Genomic DNA, 19,776 nt, shown 5'->3' with positions numbered 1-19,776 from the left:
ACCCCTCCTCCTCCAGCCTTTGTGAAACACACTGCAGTGCAGGGAGAGATCCTAAAGTATCCCAGTGTGGTCATTCAGGGCACAGCAAACCCCTGGTGCTGTTGAATCCAGCATTTAGCAGGGTCTGTAGGAGAGTCCCATTGGTGAAAGGCTGCCCTGACTGATGTCCTGCTTCCCTCTGGGACAGCTCTGTTCATCGGGGCATCAGAGGAAGCAGCAGCAAAGGAACAGGATGATGATGATGATGATGGAGCAGCTTTTCCTCCTGGATTGCACCACCCCTGAAATAGTGTCTGGGGAGGGAAGAAGGCGCAGGGCTGCGCATGCCTCTAATGAGGAGCCTTCGTTACCAGAGCTGGATTGATTTGGCGTTTGTTGGTGCAACACATCGGCAAATGCGAGATTTGCGAGGGAAATATTTGCCAGCACTGTGAAGCTCCATTAAGGGAATGTTTTGAGAGCCTGTTGTGTGCAGAGATGGTAAACAAGGCCAGCCTCCCCCGCTGCTTGCAGAGCCTCACTGCCGGTTAATTGCTGGGTACAGAACTGTCAGCTTGAGACCACAGTTACAAGATTTGACAACTGAAAGAAACTTAAAGATATAATTAACCTTCTTGGTGGCCCAGATTGTGCTGGAACAGGTGAGCACTGCGGCTGCTGGTGCCTGGCAGGGAGCCCACAGCACCCAGCAGCATCCAGCCCTCGCCTGCAGGACAGGCACTCCTTGCCCAGCTGGAGCCTCCAGAACCCTGTGATTTGCAGGGAAAAAGGCTTTTCTGGACAGCTGTTGGTGTTGCACTCAAATCAGGAGCTGGACCTGGTCACCCCAGGGAGGGTTTCCAGTTCTGGCTCCAGTTCACAGCCACCCAAGCATCACTGGGTGAAGTGCTCCCTTGCACACATCCCTGTGGATGCAGGACTGGTGCTGTGGGAGCAGCTGTGCTCCTGAGTCAAGGGGATCCCAGCAGCCCCAGGCCTGCAGGGTGTTATCCAGGGTGGTGAATGCAACTTGAATGGCTCCAAAAGCCCTTGACCCACTTGTTTCTGATGGCGTTCACAGCTACATCTGCCACCAGCAGTGAGCCACTCGAGCCAGTCATCTCACCTGGAGCAAGGGAAGCCTCTGGTGCTCACCAAACACCAGCCCTCCTCAGCCTCCAGTCCTCCTCCACCACGTCTCAGCCTCTCCACTAGATTCAGGCATCCAGTCTCCCTGCCCTGCGGGAATTTGCTCTCTGGCATCCCCTGTTGAACCAGGGCTTCCCTGATGTACTGCCCTGGCTGGGGATGGAGCCCAGCAGGGGAGGGGGACTGCCCAGGTAATTTCCTAAAAAAAACCCCCTTCTTCTCATGCAAAAGCTGCTTAGATGAGAGGCAAACAGATACCAGGAATGCACCACCCTCTCTCCACCATGCCTGTGGTCCTCACACTCGGCCTCAGTTCCCTCCTCAGCGTTTGCCCGGTGCTCCCGAGCAGGCGGGGGAGCGGCGGGCACGGGCAGTGCTCCTCCCGTGCCTCAGCTGATTATTTATTTAGAGCACGATGGCTGCACTGAGCCGGGGTGGATGCAGCCTCCCCATTTCCTGGCTTTGCTTTCAGGAGTTCTGTCTCTCCAAAGCAAAGGTTTGGCTGTTGTGCAGGAGGGAGAGCCTCTGTTATCCCTCTGCGAACGTCTGCCTGCAAATCCAGTGCTGGAAAATTGTAGATCATAGAAAACAGGACTGCAAGAGCCCCCAGGGGATCAGTTGGTTCATTCCCCTCCTTCCCTGGGGAGATTGCTCCTACTGGAGAGAAGCTGTGCTAAAATATCCAAAAAATCTCAGCCATGCTCTCTGTGTTTTCTGTATTTACAAAAAGATGTGTAACACTGTGAGGGGGTGCTGCTGGGGGAATGCTTTTGTGCTGCTGCACTGGACAAGAGACTGATGGTGGAAATGCCCCAAAATGGGCACCAGAGACCTTGGGCACTGGGCAGGACTGGGCATCCCACTGGGGAGCCCAGCAAGCACAGGGTGTTGTGATCCACCCCTTCCCAGGCAATTTATTCCATGTAATGTTCACTGGAAGTTTTCTGTGGTGACAGCCACGGTCCTCCATGGGTGGACCTTCCCCCACAGCTCTGCTCAGAGGGTTATTTGTGTCTTTTCAGTTTTTATACTCTAATCTCAGTCTGGGAATGGGGTGCTTGTGATTTCCAGGGAGCCAGTGCTGGAGCTGAGCCCATGGCTGAGAGTGCTGGTGGTGTGCATTCCCTGCATCCTCTCCTCAAACACTTTTGGGTAATTTAGCAGGGACTAACCCTTGGGCAAGCACAAGGGCAGTTCATGGGCTGGAGCAGGGGCAGCTTTGCAGCTCCTCAGGGTGCTTTTCTTGAGGGTTGGCGTGTAAGACCAGGAGAGCACCTTTTGCCATCGAGCCAGTCATGGCTCCCCAGGATGGATCAGTGGCTGTGGTTTTGTGCTGGGAAGGATGGAGCTCACAGCTGGAGACCTCACAGTGACACAGAGCCTGCCTCGAGGGTGTCCCTGCCTTGGGGATCCAGGTCAGGATCACAGTGACACAGTGCCTGCAACAAAGGTGTCCCTGCCTTGGAGACCCTGGCCACAGTGGCACAGATGAGGAGGCAGTAGTCAGGCAGCCCAGCCATCTGGGAAAACATAATGGATCAAGCATATGGACAATTAAAAATGCAATGACAGCATTTAGCAGGAGTTGTTTTCCGAGCTTATTTTAAGCTCAGTTTCCTGATCATCACAGCCCCAGGGACAGCGAGGCCCTGCTTGTGGGGATTTGGTGTGTGGAGGCTGAGTGCTCCATGATGGGTGGGGAGCTCACAGCTGGATTTTGGGCTCACAGTCATGCCTTTGTGGAGCTTTGGGGGCACAGATTTGATCCTGCCTTCTCCCTCTGGCTGGCTCTGCATGTTGCAGCTCTCCACCCCCTCCTCTTCTCTCTCTCTGGGACAGGATGCAGTGTTTGCAATGTGAACATTCCAGCTCAGGCAAAATATTGGCCACAGCAGAAATTATTTTGGCTTTTGTGTTTTTCTTGCCATTGGGGCTGGCTGTGCTAGAGGAACAGTGTTTGTCCATTAAAGGAGCACCCTTTATAGCAAGATAACTGCTTGCTAGATAATAATATATAATTAGCAAGGACCAGTTTAATTGACAGAGACCATGGATGTTGTACAGGGGACTGCCTGCACAAGAACTGGAGCATCATTAATTGTGTAGGCTTCCCTTTTTTTTGCTTACTCTGACATGTCAGAGCTCCTTTGTGCCTCAGTTTCCCCTCCTGAGGTGCCATTTGAATGTTGCCATGCCCTGCATGGAGGAGCAAGGTTTTGCCGGTTGCGGTGAACTGGGCTGGGGAGTTCCCTCATGTGTTTCCCTCCCTCTAGCTCTTCTTTTCTGCTTCCCTCTGTCCCTCCACTGCTCCAGCCTCCTACTTCTGCTCCGTAACATACCCTGGGAGGGAAGTTCCTGGAGCATCCTTTGGGCTCCAAGGATTTCTGTGGCTTCTGTGGCATTTCCTTGCCTTCAAGTCTTTTAATCCAGGGCCAGTTTAGCCAACCCTTCATATTACAGGGCTGCCAGGGAAGCAAATGAGATCTAAAACTTTGGGTTCTTTGTGAAGAAACCTTTGAAGAGCCTCTTGAAAGATGAAAACTGGTGAGCTGCTGAGCTCTGTCTCTTCCAAAGGACAGGGAGGTTCTTGTCTACTCCCATCTTCTTTCACCCAAGTAATTTGCAGCAGGACAAAGCTCTCCTGAGCTGTGCCTGCTGATGGGGAGCAGAGCAAGCTGTCACCTACTGCCTTCCCAAATTTGCTCTTCAAAGCCAGGGGCAGAAGTCAGCTCTGGCAGGAATTAATTCCCTTTTCCATGAGCCCACCCTGCATTCCTCACAAGTGGGGTGGGGGATCAGGAGGTGACACCTCCAGAAGGTGCTTCCCTCCTCTCCTTGCTGGGTGCAGCAGGTCTCTGCCAGCTTTATCTGTGTACTCCTTTGCTGAAAACAAATCTGTGGCATAGGCTTAATCTGGAAGGAAAAGGGGAAAAATAAGAACTTTTCTCTAGATTGGGTGCTTCCCTCATTTAACATTTCCCCAGTTAAAAGGGATTTCAGTCTCCATGCCAGAGAAATCAAGCACAAGGGAGGCACTGCTCATTCCTTTCATCCTCCCTTTTTAATCTAGAAGGGTTTCCCCAGCATCAAGAGTGGCCAGCATCACCCACGGGAGGGAAGGAAGAGCCAGGGAGCAGCAAACTGATTCAGCAGCTAACCCAAGGCATAAACAAACACAGTGTGCAGGTGAGGCTGCCCCATGGAGGGAATCTGGTTTTGGTAGACTAATTAAAAACTTCATTAGTGCCAGGTATCCAGTATCCTGTTGTCACATTCAGCATCACCCTTTGGGGAAATGAAATCCTTTTTGGCCTGTTGCTTTCCCATCTCTGTTTTTGTTTTCTTTCCCCACCTTCCTTTCTGTTTTTGTCCTTAAAACCTTCCCTGGTTCCCTGAATTCCTCCTGTTGTGGGTCTTGAGCCCAGCTCTCCAGACTCTTTCCAGTTCTTCCAGTCAGCTTCTGCAAAGCTGAGTCTGTGACTCCTCAGCCCAAATGTTACTGCCAGCTTTAACATCAAGATAAAAGAACTGCACCCAGAGCTTTACACTTGGGTTCCTTTGAAACAAACTTGGCAAAAATATCAACCATTACATAGAGGAAATTTATAGGAGAGGTTTCTGCTTGTGTGCATCAACTCTGCATCCATGCAGTTACTTTCTAAATTAAAAATATTTGGCACAGCCAGACTGTATCTGACCTGTGTGGGAAGCTTCTTTGGCCTGGCTCTCATTAGACCAGAAGTTCCTCATTTTCAGGGATTTTGCTTCTCACATTACCCAAATAGAGAAAACACGGTCTGGCACCAGGAACAGGAAGCTGAAAATAAATCCTGCAGGTCTTGGTGTTGCAGCTCTGATGCAAAAGCTGTGTCATTCATTGATCCTGAACCCTTCCTGATGGTCCAGGATACACAAATTCAATTACAGCTGTGCAGTTTGAAGCTATTTAACAGGGAAATTGAGCTGATTGCTTGTAAGAAATTGAGGGTTTTCCCATTTTTTGCTACAGCCTGGTCAACAAGTGTTACATGTTACTGAATATTACCCACAGCATCAGCACACACAGATCTGCCAGTTTCTGCCTCTAACACACCTGAGCTCAACTTCCCACAAATGAGACCTCTGTGTTCAGCTGTTTGAGGACACCTTCAATGTGCACAGGCAAAACTGGTCTTGCACTGGCCCAAGCAAACAAAACAGAGTTTAAGATATTCTTAAGAGAACCTGCAATTATCTAATTAAATTTATGGAGTTCAACACCTCAAGTAAGTTTTCTGCTAACGGTCTACAGATGAAAAAAGTATCTAGCATCTCCAAGTAGTGACAGTCAGTCATTTTTTAGGTGAAAATATGAACACTATGCCTGGAACAGCCTTGGTAACAGCTTATAGAGAACAAGACAACTTGTGGTACAAAAGAAATCAGAGCAAATATAGAGGCAAGAATTCCAATTTTCAGTAAGTAGAAAGAATTTAAACAACAGTTTGTTGCTTAAATTTGTTCGTGCAATCATTCTGAACCATGTTCCTTTTAGAGAAGAAAAAGCCTTTAAAAGGAGTATTTAGTTTTATTTAGATAATTCATGACAAGTTTTTTTTCACATTACAGTAAAAACAAGCACCATGTTTACATCATGAGTGAGGTTTGGAAGGCTGAACAAGCTGCTCCTTGAACAGCAGAGGCTTTAAACAGCACCTTTACCCTGGGGCTTTAGAAAATGCCCCAAATCACAATGATTGAGAGGATGGAAGTCACTGAAATCCATTTTACATCCAGCTCTGGAATGCAGCAAAGGAAAATCACCTTGGCAAAACAGGCCAGGCCCAGCTGCAGCAGACGTGGCTGATTTAGGGCTAACTAGAGTTTGCAATTATCCCCCAGGAATCTCTTCCCATGGACCAATTAGCCATAATTACCAGTATTTCCAGCCAGCAGAGCACAGAGCTGCTCCTTTAAAAGGGTTATTCAGCTGAATACACCTGAAGATCCACACCAGGGATGGAGCTAAACTGAGCTACAACAAACGGGCACGAGAGAGAAACAGGTGAGTCAGCAAGGATGGAAAATACACAGAGGAGTACAAGAAACTTCCCTTGCAACATGGATTTCCAGCAAGTCAGAGTTACAGCACCCATTCCATCACTGGTTTTTTCTCTCCTGTTTGTGGAGCAGTGCCGGGGATCACCCAGTAAGGGCTCCCAGTTACACAGAGATGCAGGCACAGCAAGTCCTCCCTCGGGATCAAGCACAACTCCTCACTTTTTGTGGCTCTGCACAAAGGCAGGGACAGGGAGTGTGCCATCCTTGACTGCTGCTCGGGTCTCAGGTCTGTGCTTTAATGAGAAGACAAGGGCTCGCACGGCCCGGCGATACGGAGCGCTAATGAGGCGGGAGCAGAGATGAAAAGCTTCGCGCTCAATATTTTCAGCCAGTGGGTGATCAATCTGAAAACAGCAAAGTATAAAATTAGATCTTTACATTTAATAAGGAGGCCAGCTGATTGAAATTGGAGTTTGGTGCCTTTCAGTGTTTCTTCATTAATCAGCTTAGATTCAAGGAAATCTGCTTCCCATCACAAGTGTAACAGGAAGAGCAATTTAATTCCACCCTAGCAATTAAGGGACAAGGCAGCGTGGTCAGTGGCAGGGAACATATCCCCACCTCCAGCTGGGTGGCAGTACTTTGCCATCACAACAGGAAACTAATCTGTGACAAGCTTTGGGTATCAAGCTCGCTGCAATTATAAGCTATGCTGTAGTGTCTCCATAAAGCTCACTTTTGATCTGGCTGATATAAGGTACCTTGGATACTATTTTAAACTTGATTCCAACAGCAACTCTAAGACATGCCAAACACTTGGCAACTCTGCCTGCTGCTATAAAGGGAAATGTGGGATCTCTGTCTCTAGAAGGAGGTGTAATTAAGAACGCAGAAAGGGATTTGCTAAATGTTAATTATGTAGTTATTGCTTCAACATGTGCCAAAACCTGTAATTCAGCACAGTTTAGGAAGAAATCCCCCACCCTTCAAGAAATGCTTTTAAATTCACTTCTGCCTTGTGTGATGGGGAATCTTCCATGCATTGCATGCAGGAGATTCCAGTGAGCTCAGTGGTATTCCTGCAAGTCCTTCACCACACAAGTTTTGCCACCCATCACTAAAAACCCCTTGGCTCCACTCAGTCCCACCTTCCCTTCTCTCTTTTGACACCTCTCAGGTGTCAGCAGCAGCTGTGGCTCCCCTGCCTTTATCAGCAATTCAACTGCTGTGACCTCTGCTTGCACGTGTGGTGGCTGCAGGTGTCTTCAGGTGAGTCCTGTTCAGAAGCAATCCTGCTTTACCCAATTCTGCTCTTTTTAGGGTGGTACCAGAATCTTTATGTTCCACAGATTTAGACTTCACTGCCACTATAATCACCATGCATAGCTGTGCTTTCTAAGGACTAAGCTTGACTCACCAAAGGTGAGCTCCTGCCTTTCTACAGCAAACCACCCTTCTGTGCTGCCCCAGACTGGAAGCTGGAGAGGTTGTTCTCACAGCTAGCCAACAAACAACTTTCAAACTCTTGAATGTTTATCACTTGACTTGTCATTGAAAGGATAATTAATGAATAAATTGAAAATTACAATTATTATGGCATTTCATAGACCAAGCAAACTAGTTATTAAGCCTTACAGCAGAGCCTTGTTCATTTAGTTAAACATACCTGAGGGATCTGGTATTTATCACCACTTTAAATACTGTCAACCTTGCCTCTCTCTTTTTGCTATAGATTTAAATTTATAAATATTTAATTAGGAAACACCCAAAAAGTCCCTCTGTTGCTTTCATAGCTGTTTAGTAGGAAAAGCTTCATCTTCTATTAATTTCCTCCTTGTACAGCCCAACAGCAGTGGCCACACAAGTAATCTGTTGACAGGTTATGGAAATGACAGCACTCACAATTAGCAGGTTCCCTTGGTTAACAACCAAAACCCATTATCTACCTTGCAAATGAAGTAACTCATAAATAGGGATGTGCTGTGAATCCCTAAAAATAGGAACAGATCACCTGGTCTTGTCCCCACTCAGCAGGCAGGACCAGCTTGGCTGGAAAAGGTTTCACTTGTCCCCACAAGAAGGAAATTTTGGAGCCACAGGCTCTGAGCTGTACCTCCAGTTCCAGGGCTTCACTGAGCAGCTTCTGAGCGTTCTTCCTGAAGGCCTCAGTCCTGGGATCACTCCTGACCTCGATGGAGGGCCTGTTGGAGTGCTCCTTGATGAAGCTCTTCCACTCCCTGAAGATGTCCTTGGCCAGGCTGGACACCTCTGGGTCGGGGTGTTTGCGCATCTTGTTCACCGTGTGACCTGGGACAGGGAACAGCTCGGGTGGGACCGGCAGCTGGGGAAAGCACAGCTGGCAGCAGTCAAATCACAGTGCCAAAGCAGCCACACAGCTTCTCAACTAGGGCATTCTGAGCAAAACAACCAAAGCATTGACACACAAACAGAAAATGACCAGGATTTAAGCATGGAGCTTGAGAAATTAGCAAGGAATTGAGAAAATCACCTTCCCGAGTCACCCAGGTGTGGAGCCAAACTTATTTAACTCAGGCTATGCTAGCTGTTTACACTGATCCTGGATCTGGTGAAGGTTTTTAAGCCTGGCCTATAAAAAGTGCTGTTTTTTAGCTGGGAACCCTTTAGGGAAGCAGATGTTGCTGGTGATGCTGTAGCATTTAAACACGGGAACACCACGACGGCTCCAAGCAGAATGTTTCCCATCCAGAAGGCCTGGCAGTGCAGAAGAGCCTTTCCCCCGCGAGGTGACAAAGGGACCTTCCTGCTTCCAGAGGGTGTTTTTCCCTGGCCAGGAGCGCTGTCGGCCAGGAGATGTCACTGTTAGGCTTCAGTGCCTCTGCCAGCCCGGCGCTGTTCAGGCAGGCATTGGGGAAAATCCCGGGGAAAGCCTGAATAAGCTGAACACGGCAAATGGAATGACAGATCAGAGGGATGGGGAAAGGGGCGGATTGCAGCTGCTTTTCCAGGGCTCTGTGAACAGAGATCCGGCTGCTCAGAGGGCAAACAAAGGCCGGGATGCTCTCCCTGTTGGGGAAAGGCAGGGACCATGTGGTCACCGTTATCCCTCCCCCGGGTCCTGCGGAGAAGAGGCAGGGATGGGGCTGTGCCATTCGCATGGAGCTGCCCATCTGCTGGGGATTCCTCAGTCTAAGCATGCAGGAAGCAGCTCTGGGCCACTCTGAGATCTTCTCACACCTCCAGGGGATTCAGCCAAATCAGATAAATGAGCACTGACAGCAGGAGAAGGGATAAACCACAGAGTTACCACGGAGAGCTCTTCAAAGTTGTGACCACAAAAGGGGGGATGCAGTATTTCCTGGGAGGAATCAGAGGACAGCTGACTCCTTCTGTACAAGCTGTGCAAACTGCAGGCTTGATATCAACAATATTTCATTGGCAGCAATTTCCTCATTTCTTAAAAAGCTTCCAGACTAATCTCTAGTGCACTGACAAGCCAAGCAGACACAAGACAGCCTAATATTCACAGTTTAGATAGACCAGATGTACCTATTTTAGTGGAAAGTAACACTTCCTTGGAAGGTATCTTCTTCTTCAGCTCCTCCAAAGCTTCCATCAGGTTCTCTTTGGGTTGCCCAGGAAGCTCAAGTATAGACTTCCATCGTTTTATGTCTTCCACAACCACAACTCTCTGGGAAAGAGAAAAGCTCCTTATGAAAGTGGAATATTGTTATGATAAGTAAGGAACCTTCATCTCAGCTAATGGGGCTGTTATCAATACATGAATTATTGATCATGGCACAGAATATATGATGGGTACTTGCTTGGAATTAGAAAACTCCTGCCAATCAAGGCTGAAGTAACCAGCAAACAAAGTGAGAGGCTTTCACCCGGGTCTGCCAAACTCTGGGCACATAACAGCAAACTCCTCCTAGAAGTGTTCTGAATTTAAGGAATCCATTGCATAAACGTTTCTAAATAGGAAAAGGGATTAAGAGGGAGGTGGCTGATTATCCTGACATCCAGCTCAGATTGACTATAGAAATAAAACAATGCCAGCAAGGTGAGAAACAGAGCATTAGGGAACGTGAATGCAGACCTGAATACACTGCATAGCTGCAGTGTTTTCACTGGTTTTGCCACAGACCTTGACAGAGCAGACTGCAAACAGTGCAAGTCTCATATTTTGGGTGTGAAGCATCTTATCCAGCAGTGGTCAGACAACTGCAGTGCTTTATGCACCATTCTTTTGATTTTTGCCACACTCGGTGAACTTTTTGGTACAGCAAATGTTTTGCTGTTGTGTATCACAAGCAGGTGACCAAGAGGGGTTCAGCTCTCGTGCAGGTCTCATGCACGACATCCATGAAATGAACGGAAGGGTTTTCCTTGCTGGAAAGGGATGAGAGCCAGCTGGGAATACTGGGGCTGGCGGTGTCACCGGGCTGTCCTCGAATGTGTGCCCAGCCCGACCCCGCACCACACCGTTATAACCCACGGAAGCCCTTCCAAGGCAGCAGAGCCCTCTGCACCTGTACAACCACCTCCCTGTTCGGGTCCCACGGCAGCACTGCACAGATTGCGGTGCAGAACCGCTGCCCACACACCGCCGTTCCCCCGCCGCCCCAACCGCGCCGCAGCCGGTGCCGCGGGAGGCTGGGCCAGGCCGGGCCCCCGCTCCCTCCCGCCGGGAACCTGCCTTGAGGGACTCGATGGTGACCTGCCGGCAGGCGCGGGGCCCGGGCGCGGCCCGGCGGGGGCTCTGCGGGCCGCGGGGGCAGCGCACCACGAACCGATCCATGTTCACCCTGCCGCCTTCCCTCACGGAAGCCGCCAACTCGGCCCCGCCATTTCCGCCCGGTAGTTCCCTCGAGGGGCGAGGCCCTATGGGATGGCTGGAGGTACCCCGCGGTGCGGACTACATTTCCCAGCAGGCCTCGCGCAGAAGACGGTGCCGCCGCCTCGCCCTTTCCGCACGGTAGTTTCCGCCGGGGGCGAGGCTCTATGGAATGGGCGGGGATGCCCCGCGGCGCGGACTACACCTCCCAGCAAGCTCCGCGAGGGGCGCATCTCGCGAGAGGCTGCCGGCGGCCGGTGCGGAGGAGCGAAGATGGCGGTGCGGCGGGGAGGCCTCGCCGTCCTCCTCCTGCTCCTGCCGCTGTTCCTGGTGATCCAGGCGGGAGCCGCCTCGGGACAGCTCCCTGCCGCCTCCTCCGAGGCCTTCGACTCCGTGCTGGGCAACACGGCATCGTGTCACCGCGCCTGCCAGCTGACCTACCCCCTGCACACCTACCCCAAGGTACGGGCGGGCCCTTCCCCGCACCTGCGCCGCTCCCCTCCGCCTCCCCCGGGCTGGCACGGCCCTTCCTCTGCCCCTCTCCCCGTGCAGCTCCGTCTCTTCTCTAAAACACATACTTCCTTATGTAAATAGATGGGAGGGCTGCCGCTTGACAGCGAAGCGCTGTTGTCAAAGTCCAGCTTTGTCAGAGCTGGGGCTTTTGTGGGTTTGGGGCGTTTGGCTGCTTTTTTTTTTCTTCCTGTTCTTAAAAAGGCAGCTGTAATTTGGCTTGGGCTGCTCCATATTTTGGGCAGTGCTGTGTTCGTGGCAGGGCAGATATCCTGAGTCAGGGTGCCTGAAGGGTGAAGTATAAACGATGACAAACAAGTAGCTCGTCAGAGCCTTCATGGGAATTTTTTATCTCATGATAAAACACTGAAATTGTGTCTGATAGGAATTTAATGTCATCCCCCAGCGTTTGCTGTTGGTTCATGCTTGCATGCCTTTGAACTATGGGCTTAAATTTGGAAAATCTGAGATCACAAATCTCATATTTCCTTGTTCTTTGTTGGCAATAAACTTCATTGTCAGCTGCACCTGTGTGGCAGGTGGAACTCTTACCCCGTGTTTGGGATTTCACAGGAAGGCAGCAGGCAGGTGGAGCAGTGCCAGGATCAGGTAACAGGGCTTTGTCTGCTTCCCCATGGAATTCAGGTGGATTTTGTAGCTGGAAAGTAACAAGGAGTTGGGTGGAATATGAGTAAATTTACACAGCTTGTTTTGGTGTATTGCACTTTTGAATTTTGCTACTTTGCTTTTTGAATGAGAGTTTTGTCATGTGTTGTTGGAGCTGTTCACTAATACAGTCACATCTTTTACATTTAGTGTTTGTTCTGTTTGTCACAAAACTGCTGGTGGAATTGAGAGAAATTTGTTTTAGTTGTGAGTGGAAAAGAAGCCAAACTTCATTGAGACTGTGATGGAAATATATCTGTACAGCTCATTTATCTGAATATCAAATTACAAAATGTTTTCTGCTCCAGTACCACCCACCTTGTCAGTGTTAGATTTGAGTTTTAGTTTATATATAATTTTCTACTCTTGTGCCTTTAAAGCTGATGAACTCATGTTTCAGTTACAATGGCCAGGTCATTTACAACAGGTTGTACAAGAGGTGTGGTGTGTTTGGTTGTTGTTAAGTTAATTCAGAGCCCGTTTGGCACCTGTGCAGTTTGAGTGGTTTGAAGTTGTGATTCATGGGTCAGTGGCAGGGTGTGGCCAGTGGGACACTCCTGTCACCGAGGCTTTATTCACATCCGTCCCCCTGGGGCTGTGGACAGAAGAAATACTGGGTGTAGGATTTCTGTATCTGCCCTTCAGTTCAATATAATAAATAAACATTTGTGTTTGTGGAGTTGGCAGTAGGCAGATAACCAGGATGTTGTGTAGGACATGAGAGAATAATCTCTTTCTGATAGTTCTGTTGTAGCTCTGATTAGAATCAATAATTGGTTCAGATACATTGTATTCCTGTCAAAATTAGAGGATTTTGGTCCTTTCCTGCTGGGTTTTACCATTGAAGTTCTGAGAATGGAGATTTCCTATTCTTTGTGAGGTTAAACATCAATACATCTTTTACAGCACTGTCTTAATTTCAAACACAGCATTCATTTTGCTTATGGGTTGTGGGTCTGGAGTTCCAAAACAGCATTTTGTGCTCCAGGTTTGCAGATAAATCCATGGCTTGTTAGTGCTGCTGGGTTCATTGCAGCTCATCCCGCTCCACATCGAGCTGGGGAAAGGAGGACAAAAACACCCAACCAAACAACAAAAATAAGGGTTTTTTGTGACAATTTGTCGTGGCCTGGGGGTTTGCAAGCCTGTCCCTGTGCTCCCCAGGAGGAGGAGCTGTACGCCTGCCAGCGCGGCTGCCGACTCTTCTCCATCTGCCAGTTCGTGGACGACGGCGCCGACCTGAACCGCACCAAGCAGGAGTGTGACTCTGGTGAGCCCGCAGCACCCCCGGGCACAGCTGCACTGTCTGAAACGCTGCCCTTCAGCTGGTGCCATTCTTGCAGTTGTTTTGGGTTTGTTTAACAGCTTCTTGAAGTCTATGTACAGGGTATACAAAAAAAATCCTATAGGAAGGTTGTCGTCTGTGAGTTTCTCCTCAGTGTTGCTGTTTTCCTGAATTTCTCCAGTGTCATCAGTGTCTGTAAATAAATTAGAAATAGTGCATTTTACTGTAAACAGTTTGTCATAGAAAACATAAAATGCCTGGGGGGAAATCCAGGCAAATAACACTTATCTTTTAATAATTCCCTGTGACAATCAGTCCCATTTGCCATTCCTGACAAATTTGTATATGGAAGTGAATTGTTCAGTGGAGCAAGAGCACAGATCTCACTGTGCCTTGTAACTTGTGGTCTGACCTACATCCTGAGCTTTTCCTGCAGCTACCCCTTGGGAATGAGGTACATGTTTTGCTTGGAATAGGCCTTTAAGTCCTGGTTACTAATTCTCTCAGGCTATCTGTGTTAGAGCAAAGATGTAACAGTGAAGATGAAATATAGAATCATTTCAGTTGGAGAGAAGGTCATCAAGTCCAACCATTCCCCCAGCACTGCCAAGCCCACCATGTCCCCAAGTGCCACCCCTCCATGTCCCTCCAGGGATAGTGTGTGATACAAGCCAATTAATAGTGGGTTTGGAATTGTGCAGAACTTTGTTCCAGTAATATTGAGGAAGCTGATTCACAGCTTTATTAAGAAAAGAAAGGCAGGAGCTCTCCACATTTACTACCAATACAATGAAGCGCCAGGCCAGCACTCAGGGGAGGCTTTTGTCCTCTCAGTGGCTCCTGAAAGCAAGAGAGCTTGTGGCCAGCTCAGGTAGGGAAGCAGAAAGGCTGGCATGCAGAGATGCTAATGTGTTACAAAAGTGCAGCAAATACTCCAGCAATGGGCTAATGCTCCAGTCTGTCACACTGTGTAGCTGTGACACAGCCTGTCAGTGTAGTTGTCAAACCACACACACAGAGTGCCATAAAGAGGGTAATGTGGCAATAGAGCACATGTAGGGTAATGGAACAGTTGCTTATTTCTGGTTTAACTCTTCTTTCTTGCTGTTGTCTTTGCTGGCTTATGTTCTGTAATCTGCTGGTGGGTGCCCTGAGTGTTCTGTGCTTGGCAGATCCATCTTGGCTGCTCTGCTCAGCTCTGGCTCTGGTGCTGCCTGCAGACACTGACTCGGTGGCAGTTGTAGCCTGGAATGGCTGCTCAGGTGCCATGAGCTGAGCACTCAAATGTTCACCTGCTGCTGCCATGCTTCTGCCAGCTTCTTAGTCCTTATGATGGGCCATTTGTTCCTCTGGAAAACCAGGAGAGCTCCTGTCCTGTGTGTTGCTTTTTGGTTGGATTCTTTAGTTAAGGTACTACTGAGACACTGCCCACATAAGTTTCAGAATGGTGCAGGAGAGCTGTGCCTGTGTGTCATCTGCCTGATTTGTCCATGGGCAGAATAAACTAAATTATTCTCTCCAAATAATTTAGATTTCTTGGTCTTTATGATCTCTAGTGAGCAATAAATAATTGCTCTCTCTAAAACAAAGAGTTAGCTTCATTTTTCATAAGAAATTATTCCACAATACTTTCAGTGCAGTTTCTGTATTAGCAGGAAATGCTCCTTTGATTTTCCTGCGATACCATGGCTTCTGCTGTTCCCTCAAAGGGATTTAATGGACTGATGGTCCCTCTGTTCTCTTTAGGATTCCATCTCTGTTCTCTGATGTTTTATGTGATATGTAGAAGAAAGCTGTAGTGGTGGTGGGAGGATCAAGGAGAGCTTGCATCCCTGAGCTCAGCCAGGGTAACACTGGTGATCATTTGCTCTGATTGCAGCCAGATTTCAAATCCCTGCTCTGTTGAAGCTCTGATTCTGTCATTAGACCTCAGAGCAAATGCTACCCTGGGATTGCCATATCTTCCCCTGCAAAATGGGATTGTCAACTGCTGCTTTGTTTCTGATCCAACTTATACTGAGAATGTTTTCTTAACTAAAATGCAGAATTTATCATCTCATTTGGGGAACTTCTCCCTTGCAGCCTGTACTGAAGCATACTCCCAATCTGATGAACAATATGCTTGCCATCTTGGATGCCAGAACCAGTTGCCATTTGCTGAGTTAAGGCAAGAGCAAGTAAGTAGGTGACATGTTTTTCAAATACCACCTACTTGTTTCTGTTCAGTGTGTGTCTTCTCTTTTTAAAATTTCTTCAAATGGAAAATAAATCTTCCTAAGGACTGAAATCTAGACATGAGGTGAGGGGTGAGCAAGAATGTAACTTCTGTCTTTTTCATATAAAAACAAATGGAAAAAATGTTAATGTTGTGCTTGCAGTTAATGTCCCTGATGCCACGAATTCATCTCCTCTTTCCTCTGACACTGGTGAGATCATTCTGGAGTGACATGATGGACTCAGCTCAGAGCTTCATAACATCCTCATGGACTTTCTACCTTCAAGCAGATGATGGCAAAATTGTCATATTCCAGGTGCTTCCTTTTTTCATTGAGGTTAAGGTGTCCTGGCTGCTGATTTCAACTCTGGTTCTTCCAGCCAGAGAAAAAACTCTAGAGCATCATCAAAAGTGTTTAGTTTTTCCTAGTATTTCACTGCGTCTGGGGCCATTTTAAAATTCAGACTTAACCTTAAGACATGAGCCATTCTTTTAATTTCTGTATTAGTTCTGAAAATGTAAATTATCAAAATTATCAAAACCAGTGAAAGCTTTCCAGCAGGATCTCCTAACTCCTTATTTTGTTTTAGTCAAAGCCAGAAGTGCAGTATGTTCCACAGCTTGATCAGGACACTGGAGGAGATACAAAAGGAGCCTTGTCGCTGAGTAAAACAGCCTGTAAGTTGTTTTTTGTGCTTTGGAAGAGTAAATGCAAATGTTCCCTGTCATGCAAATTTAAAAAATGACGTTGCAGGTGGCATATGAAAGCAAATTTTCTGAAAGCTGCAATGTAATTATTTACTGTGCAGAGCGCACTGCGTACACTTGGCAAAGGGTGGTAAAAACTGAGCTCTGCTCAAATGGAAGCCTGCAAGCTGGGGCTGCTCTAAGCCTGCCCTTTATGGTGTCTGTGGGGACAGGGTGTGTGGGGTGTGGGTTTTGCCTCCCCTTGCTCCCGTGCCCTCTGTTTGTGCTGTTGTGCCTCAGCAGACGGACGCGCAGGCAGCTCGCAGACCTTCCGGGGGCTCTTCGAGGAGCGAGCCAGCGACAGCTTCTTCAAGTGTCTGTCCATGTACGTATGTCCTGAGCTGGCCCTGCCCCCTGGGGAGGGTGCAGGCCTTTCCTCTGCGTGTGCAGCCCTGCTGGGAGGTCTCCAAGGGTTTCCAGGTCTGTAGGATCAGGATGCACAGCATCACAGTTCTGTATCTGACCGTTAGCGCTGCTTTGCTGTGCTGGCCCCGTGTTTTCTGCATGCTGTCCTGCCAACTTTGATTTTTCCTTTCCATTTCAAGTGAAGAACATATTGATAATTTCCTGCACTATTTTTTGAGTGTATTCTGGGAACTGTTTAATCAATACTGTGTTTTGCCTGTTCATTAGCTCTAAATGTGTTTTAAGGCAAAGCACTTTGTTTTGGGATTGTGTTATGTAGCACACTGGTATGTCTTGTTTCTAGGCTGAAAATACTCAGTATGTATTTATTAAAGCTTTTTTACTTTTTTGTCAAAAGTTCCCACATGAAGGATCAGTGAGTTCTGCAGATGCACAACAGAAAAATCTGGTTTTAAATCTGTAAACAGGAGGATTCTTAGGGCCCCATAACAGAACCCTGCAAGTATTTTGTAATATCAAATGGGCATTAGAGTACCCAGGAGTCTGCAGTGGGCTGTGTAGCTGGAAGGGCCTGAGACTAATGAATTGGCAGGAAAGGCAGTCAGAAATGAGCCAAACTTTTTAGAGGTCCATTGTCTTGTATTCAGTCTATGAAATCTATCAACATTCTTGTCATTTCAGAAATTCCAGTTGGATTTTAACCACTACACTCGTCCTGTCAGTGCTGGTGCTGCTCTGGATTTGTTGTGCAACTGTAGCTACAGCTGTAGAGCAGTATGTTCCATCTGAGGTACTGCATTTCAGAGCTACAGTATTTGGAATTTATTCATTATATTGCTTTTATGTTACAGCTGTCCAGAGATGAAGAAATATTTGGGGGAAGTTCAGTTAAGGAAGGTTTTCTTATTTTGTGGCTGTGAATGGCAAACCAATTTTATTTAAATGATGGTTTTATAGCTGAGCATTCTTGCTCATTCCTGTGGCTCTGAGCCTTATTCAGATACAATGTCTTTTGGTTTGTAGTGCTGTACTTTCAACAGCCTTCAGGGTGCTCTGAGCAAATGGAGGCTGATTGTCATTTCCCTGGGAAGGAAGCTGTTCTGAGGGTGGTGTAGGGGAGACCCAGTCTGGGTTTAGTGCAGGAGGATCAGTAGTGAGAGCAGTGACAGCAGAGTTATTGTGATGTGGATGAGTCTCATGGAGGAGAGCCGGCACTCTCCCATGCCCAGTCCTGGCTCAGTGATTGCACACCAAAGGAGCTGTTACACAAGCACTCTATCTGCCCTTGTTCTGGCAGATTTCATACATTTCTTCTGGATGCAAGTCTGTTTCCAGCCCTGAATTTCAGATGTTACAGAAAGCCTTGTATTGTAAAGCTGCAGCCATCAGAACCTGGAATGCAGGTGCATAATGAAACTCATTTTATTCACAGTATGGTGAGTCTTTGTCTTAAAGTACCTTGTTTAAATGTTTCAGAAGCTGAGCATCTATGGAGATTTGGAATACATGAATGAGCAAAAACTCAACAGATACCCACCCTCTGCACTTGTTCTGGTTAGATGCAAGACTGAGGAACATGAAGAAGCAGGACCTCTTCCTACAAAAGTCAATCTGGATCAATCTGCAATTTAAATCCATTGGATCCCATAGACTAATTCTAACAGAGCTAGAAACTCCTGATTGATTGTGGTGGTTCTTCAGATGAGAAGCTTAGCAGCCAGTCTTTAAATGCAAATAAAGTTGCAAAATCAACAAATGTCATGGGATTTTGTTTTCAGCTAGTAGAGAAGATTCAGACATTCAGACATGAATTTGTTTGTTTCCAGATATAATCACTTTTCACTGGTGTTTGCTATTGTGTCTTTTTGCTTACAGAAGTTGTAAGCATGCTTTCCATTCTTCTGCCAGGACACTTTCAAACTTACTTGTGTGTTCTAGGATGTAATGTGTACAGTCAGAGTTAGCTTTGTAAAGGTATAAGACATTTTAAGTAGGCAGGACATGCCTTTCTAGTGTTGCACTTTCTGTTGTAGTTAAGAGAAAATATTATAAAATTATCTGCTGAATTTTTTTGTACTTGTTAATGTCCATGCACAAACAACCCTGTCTTCAAAAATAGAAATATATTTTTTCTACAGTGTGGCAATATTCAAGGTGGAAAGCATTTGTGAGTACTGTAAGCTAGAACTCAGCTTGTGAAAGGTGGAAATGTGTTAAAATTTACAGACATATCCCTTCACATGCAGAACATTACATGGTCAGTTATTTTGTCAAACTTTAGCCTTTAAGTCTTAAATTGCTTGTAAAGTTAGCACCTGTGTTTTCTGAAAACTTCTACTTTCTGTTCTTGATTAACTATTCTGGTCTTGTAACTTCATTTACAGAAACAAGTTGATTCCTGAGAAATGAGAGCAGACAAATAAAATTGACTGTATAGAAAACGTTGACTATATAGCTTTTTGCTATGGTTAATTATTGACCACAGCAGGCTCAGTGTGAGCCTGTCTGTAGCCTTCCTCTCATGGGCAACGTGACCTGATTTTGCTGTGATTCACTAACACAGCAGCAATGAACAATGTCCCTCATATCTAACCTATTTTTCGTGGATCTTATTGTATGCTGGTTCCCACAGTGTTGGCAGGTTGGGGGTGTTGGTGATTTATTTTAGGGTGTCTGAGTGAATGCTGGCTAGAATGCAGAGTCTTCAATTTACTGTCATTTTTTTGTTGATTAGACAGAATTCCCTCAAAGGTTTAAAAAAATGTAATGAAGAACTGTGGAGATTCTGGGGGATACAGTGATGTATTCCCCCACTTAAACCTGGCTATGGGGTCGTTCCCTTGTCTGTGAGCAGGTGATGGTGTGAGTGCAGCTGATGGAGCCTTTCAGGAATGTGCAGGGCCCAGCCCAGCAGCGCCTGTCAGGGCTGTCAGGTCATGGAGGATGTTTGTTTTAAGCAGGTTTCTATCAGGCTGCAGGAGCTGCAATCTCAGCTCTTCAATT

At 47.2% G+C, this 19,776-nt stretch overlaps 2 protein-coding genes across 4 annotated transcripts; one reads left to right on the top strand and one right to left on the bottom strand.

The window, feature by feature from the left end:
• Positions 1-5,595: 5,595 nt before the first annotated feature.
• On the bottom strand, positions 5,596-11,155 carry TCEANC2 (transcription elongation factor A N-terminal and central domain containing 2). Of its 2 annotated transcripts, none has more exons than XM_064719548.1 (4): positions 10,847-11,155; positions 9,697-9,838; positions 8,282-8,475; positions 5,596-6,572 (listed from the first exon to the last, which is right to left on the bottom strand). In XM_064719548.1, exons 1-4 carry the CDS (start codon positions 10,946-10,948, stop codon positions 6,384-6,386), a joined length of 627 nt encoding a protein of 208 aa, XP_064575618.1. In that variant the 5' UTR covers positions 10,949-11,155; the 3' UTR covers positions 5,596-6,383. The 2 variants fall into 2 exon arrangements, with proteins under 2 accessions (XP_064575618.1, XP_064575617.1); XM_064719547.1 differs by having other exon boundaries at positions 5,632-6,572; positions 9,697-9,834; positions 10,843-11,115.
• Positions 11,103-19,214, top strand: TMEM59 (transmembrane protein 59). Of its 2 annotated transcripts, none has more exons than XM_064719545.1 (8): positions 11,103-11,446; positions 13,325-13,430; positions 15,528-15,622; positions 15,824-15,976; positions 16,251-16,338; positions 16,648-16,732; positions 17,455-17,563; positions 18,250-19,214. In XM_064719545.1, the coding sequence occupies exons 1-8, from the start codon at positions 11,258-11,260 to the stop codon at positions 18,403-18,405; spliced, it is 981 nt and encodes a 326-aa protein (XP_064575615.1). In that variant the 5' UTR covers positions 11,103-11,257; the 3' UTR covers positions 18,406-19,214. The 2 variants fall into 2 exon arrangements, with proteins under 2 accessions (XP_064575615.1, XP_064575616.1); XM_064719546.1 differs by having other exon boundaries at positions 11,206-11,446; positions 16,651-16,732.
• Positions 19,215-19,776: the final 562 nt, after the last annotated feature.

This window comes from Zonotrichia leucophrys, chromosome 8, assembly GCF_028769735.1.
Source record: "Zonotrichia leucophrys gambelii isolate GWCS_2022_RI chromosome 8, RI_Zleu_2.0, whole genome shotgun sequence".
NCBI classification, from domain to species: domain Eukaryota; kingdom Metazoa; phylum Chordata; class Aves; order Passeriformes; family Passerellidae; genus Zonotrichia; species Zonotrichia leucophrys.
Note: the sequence above shows the minus strand (reverse complement) of the source record. Positions and strands in the feature narration are given on the sequence as shown.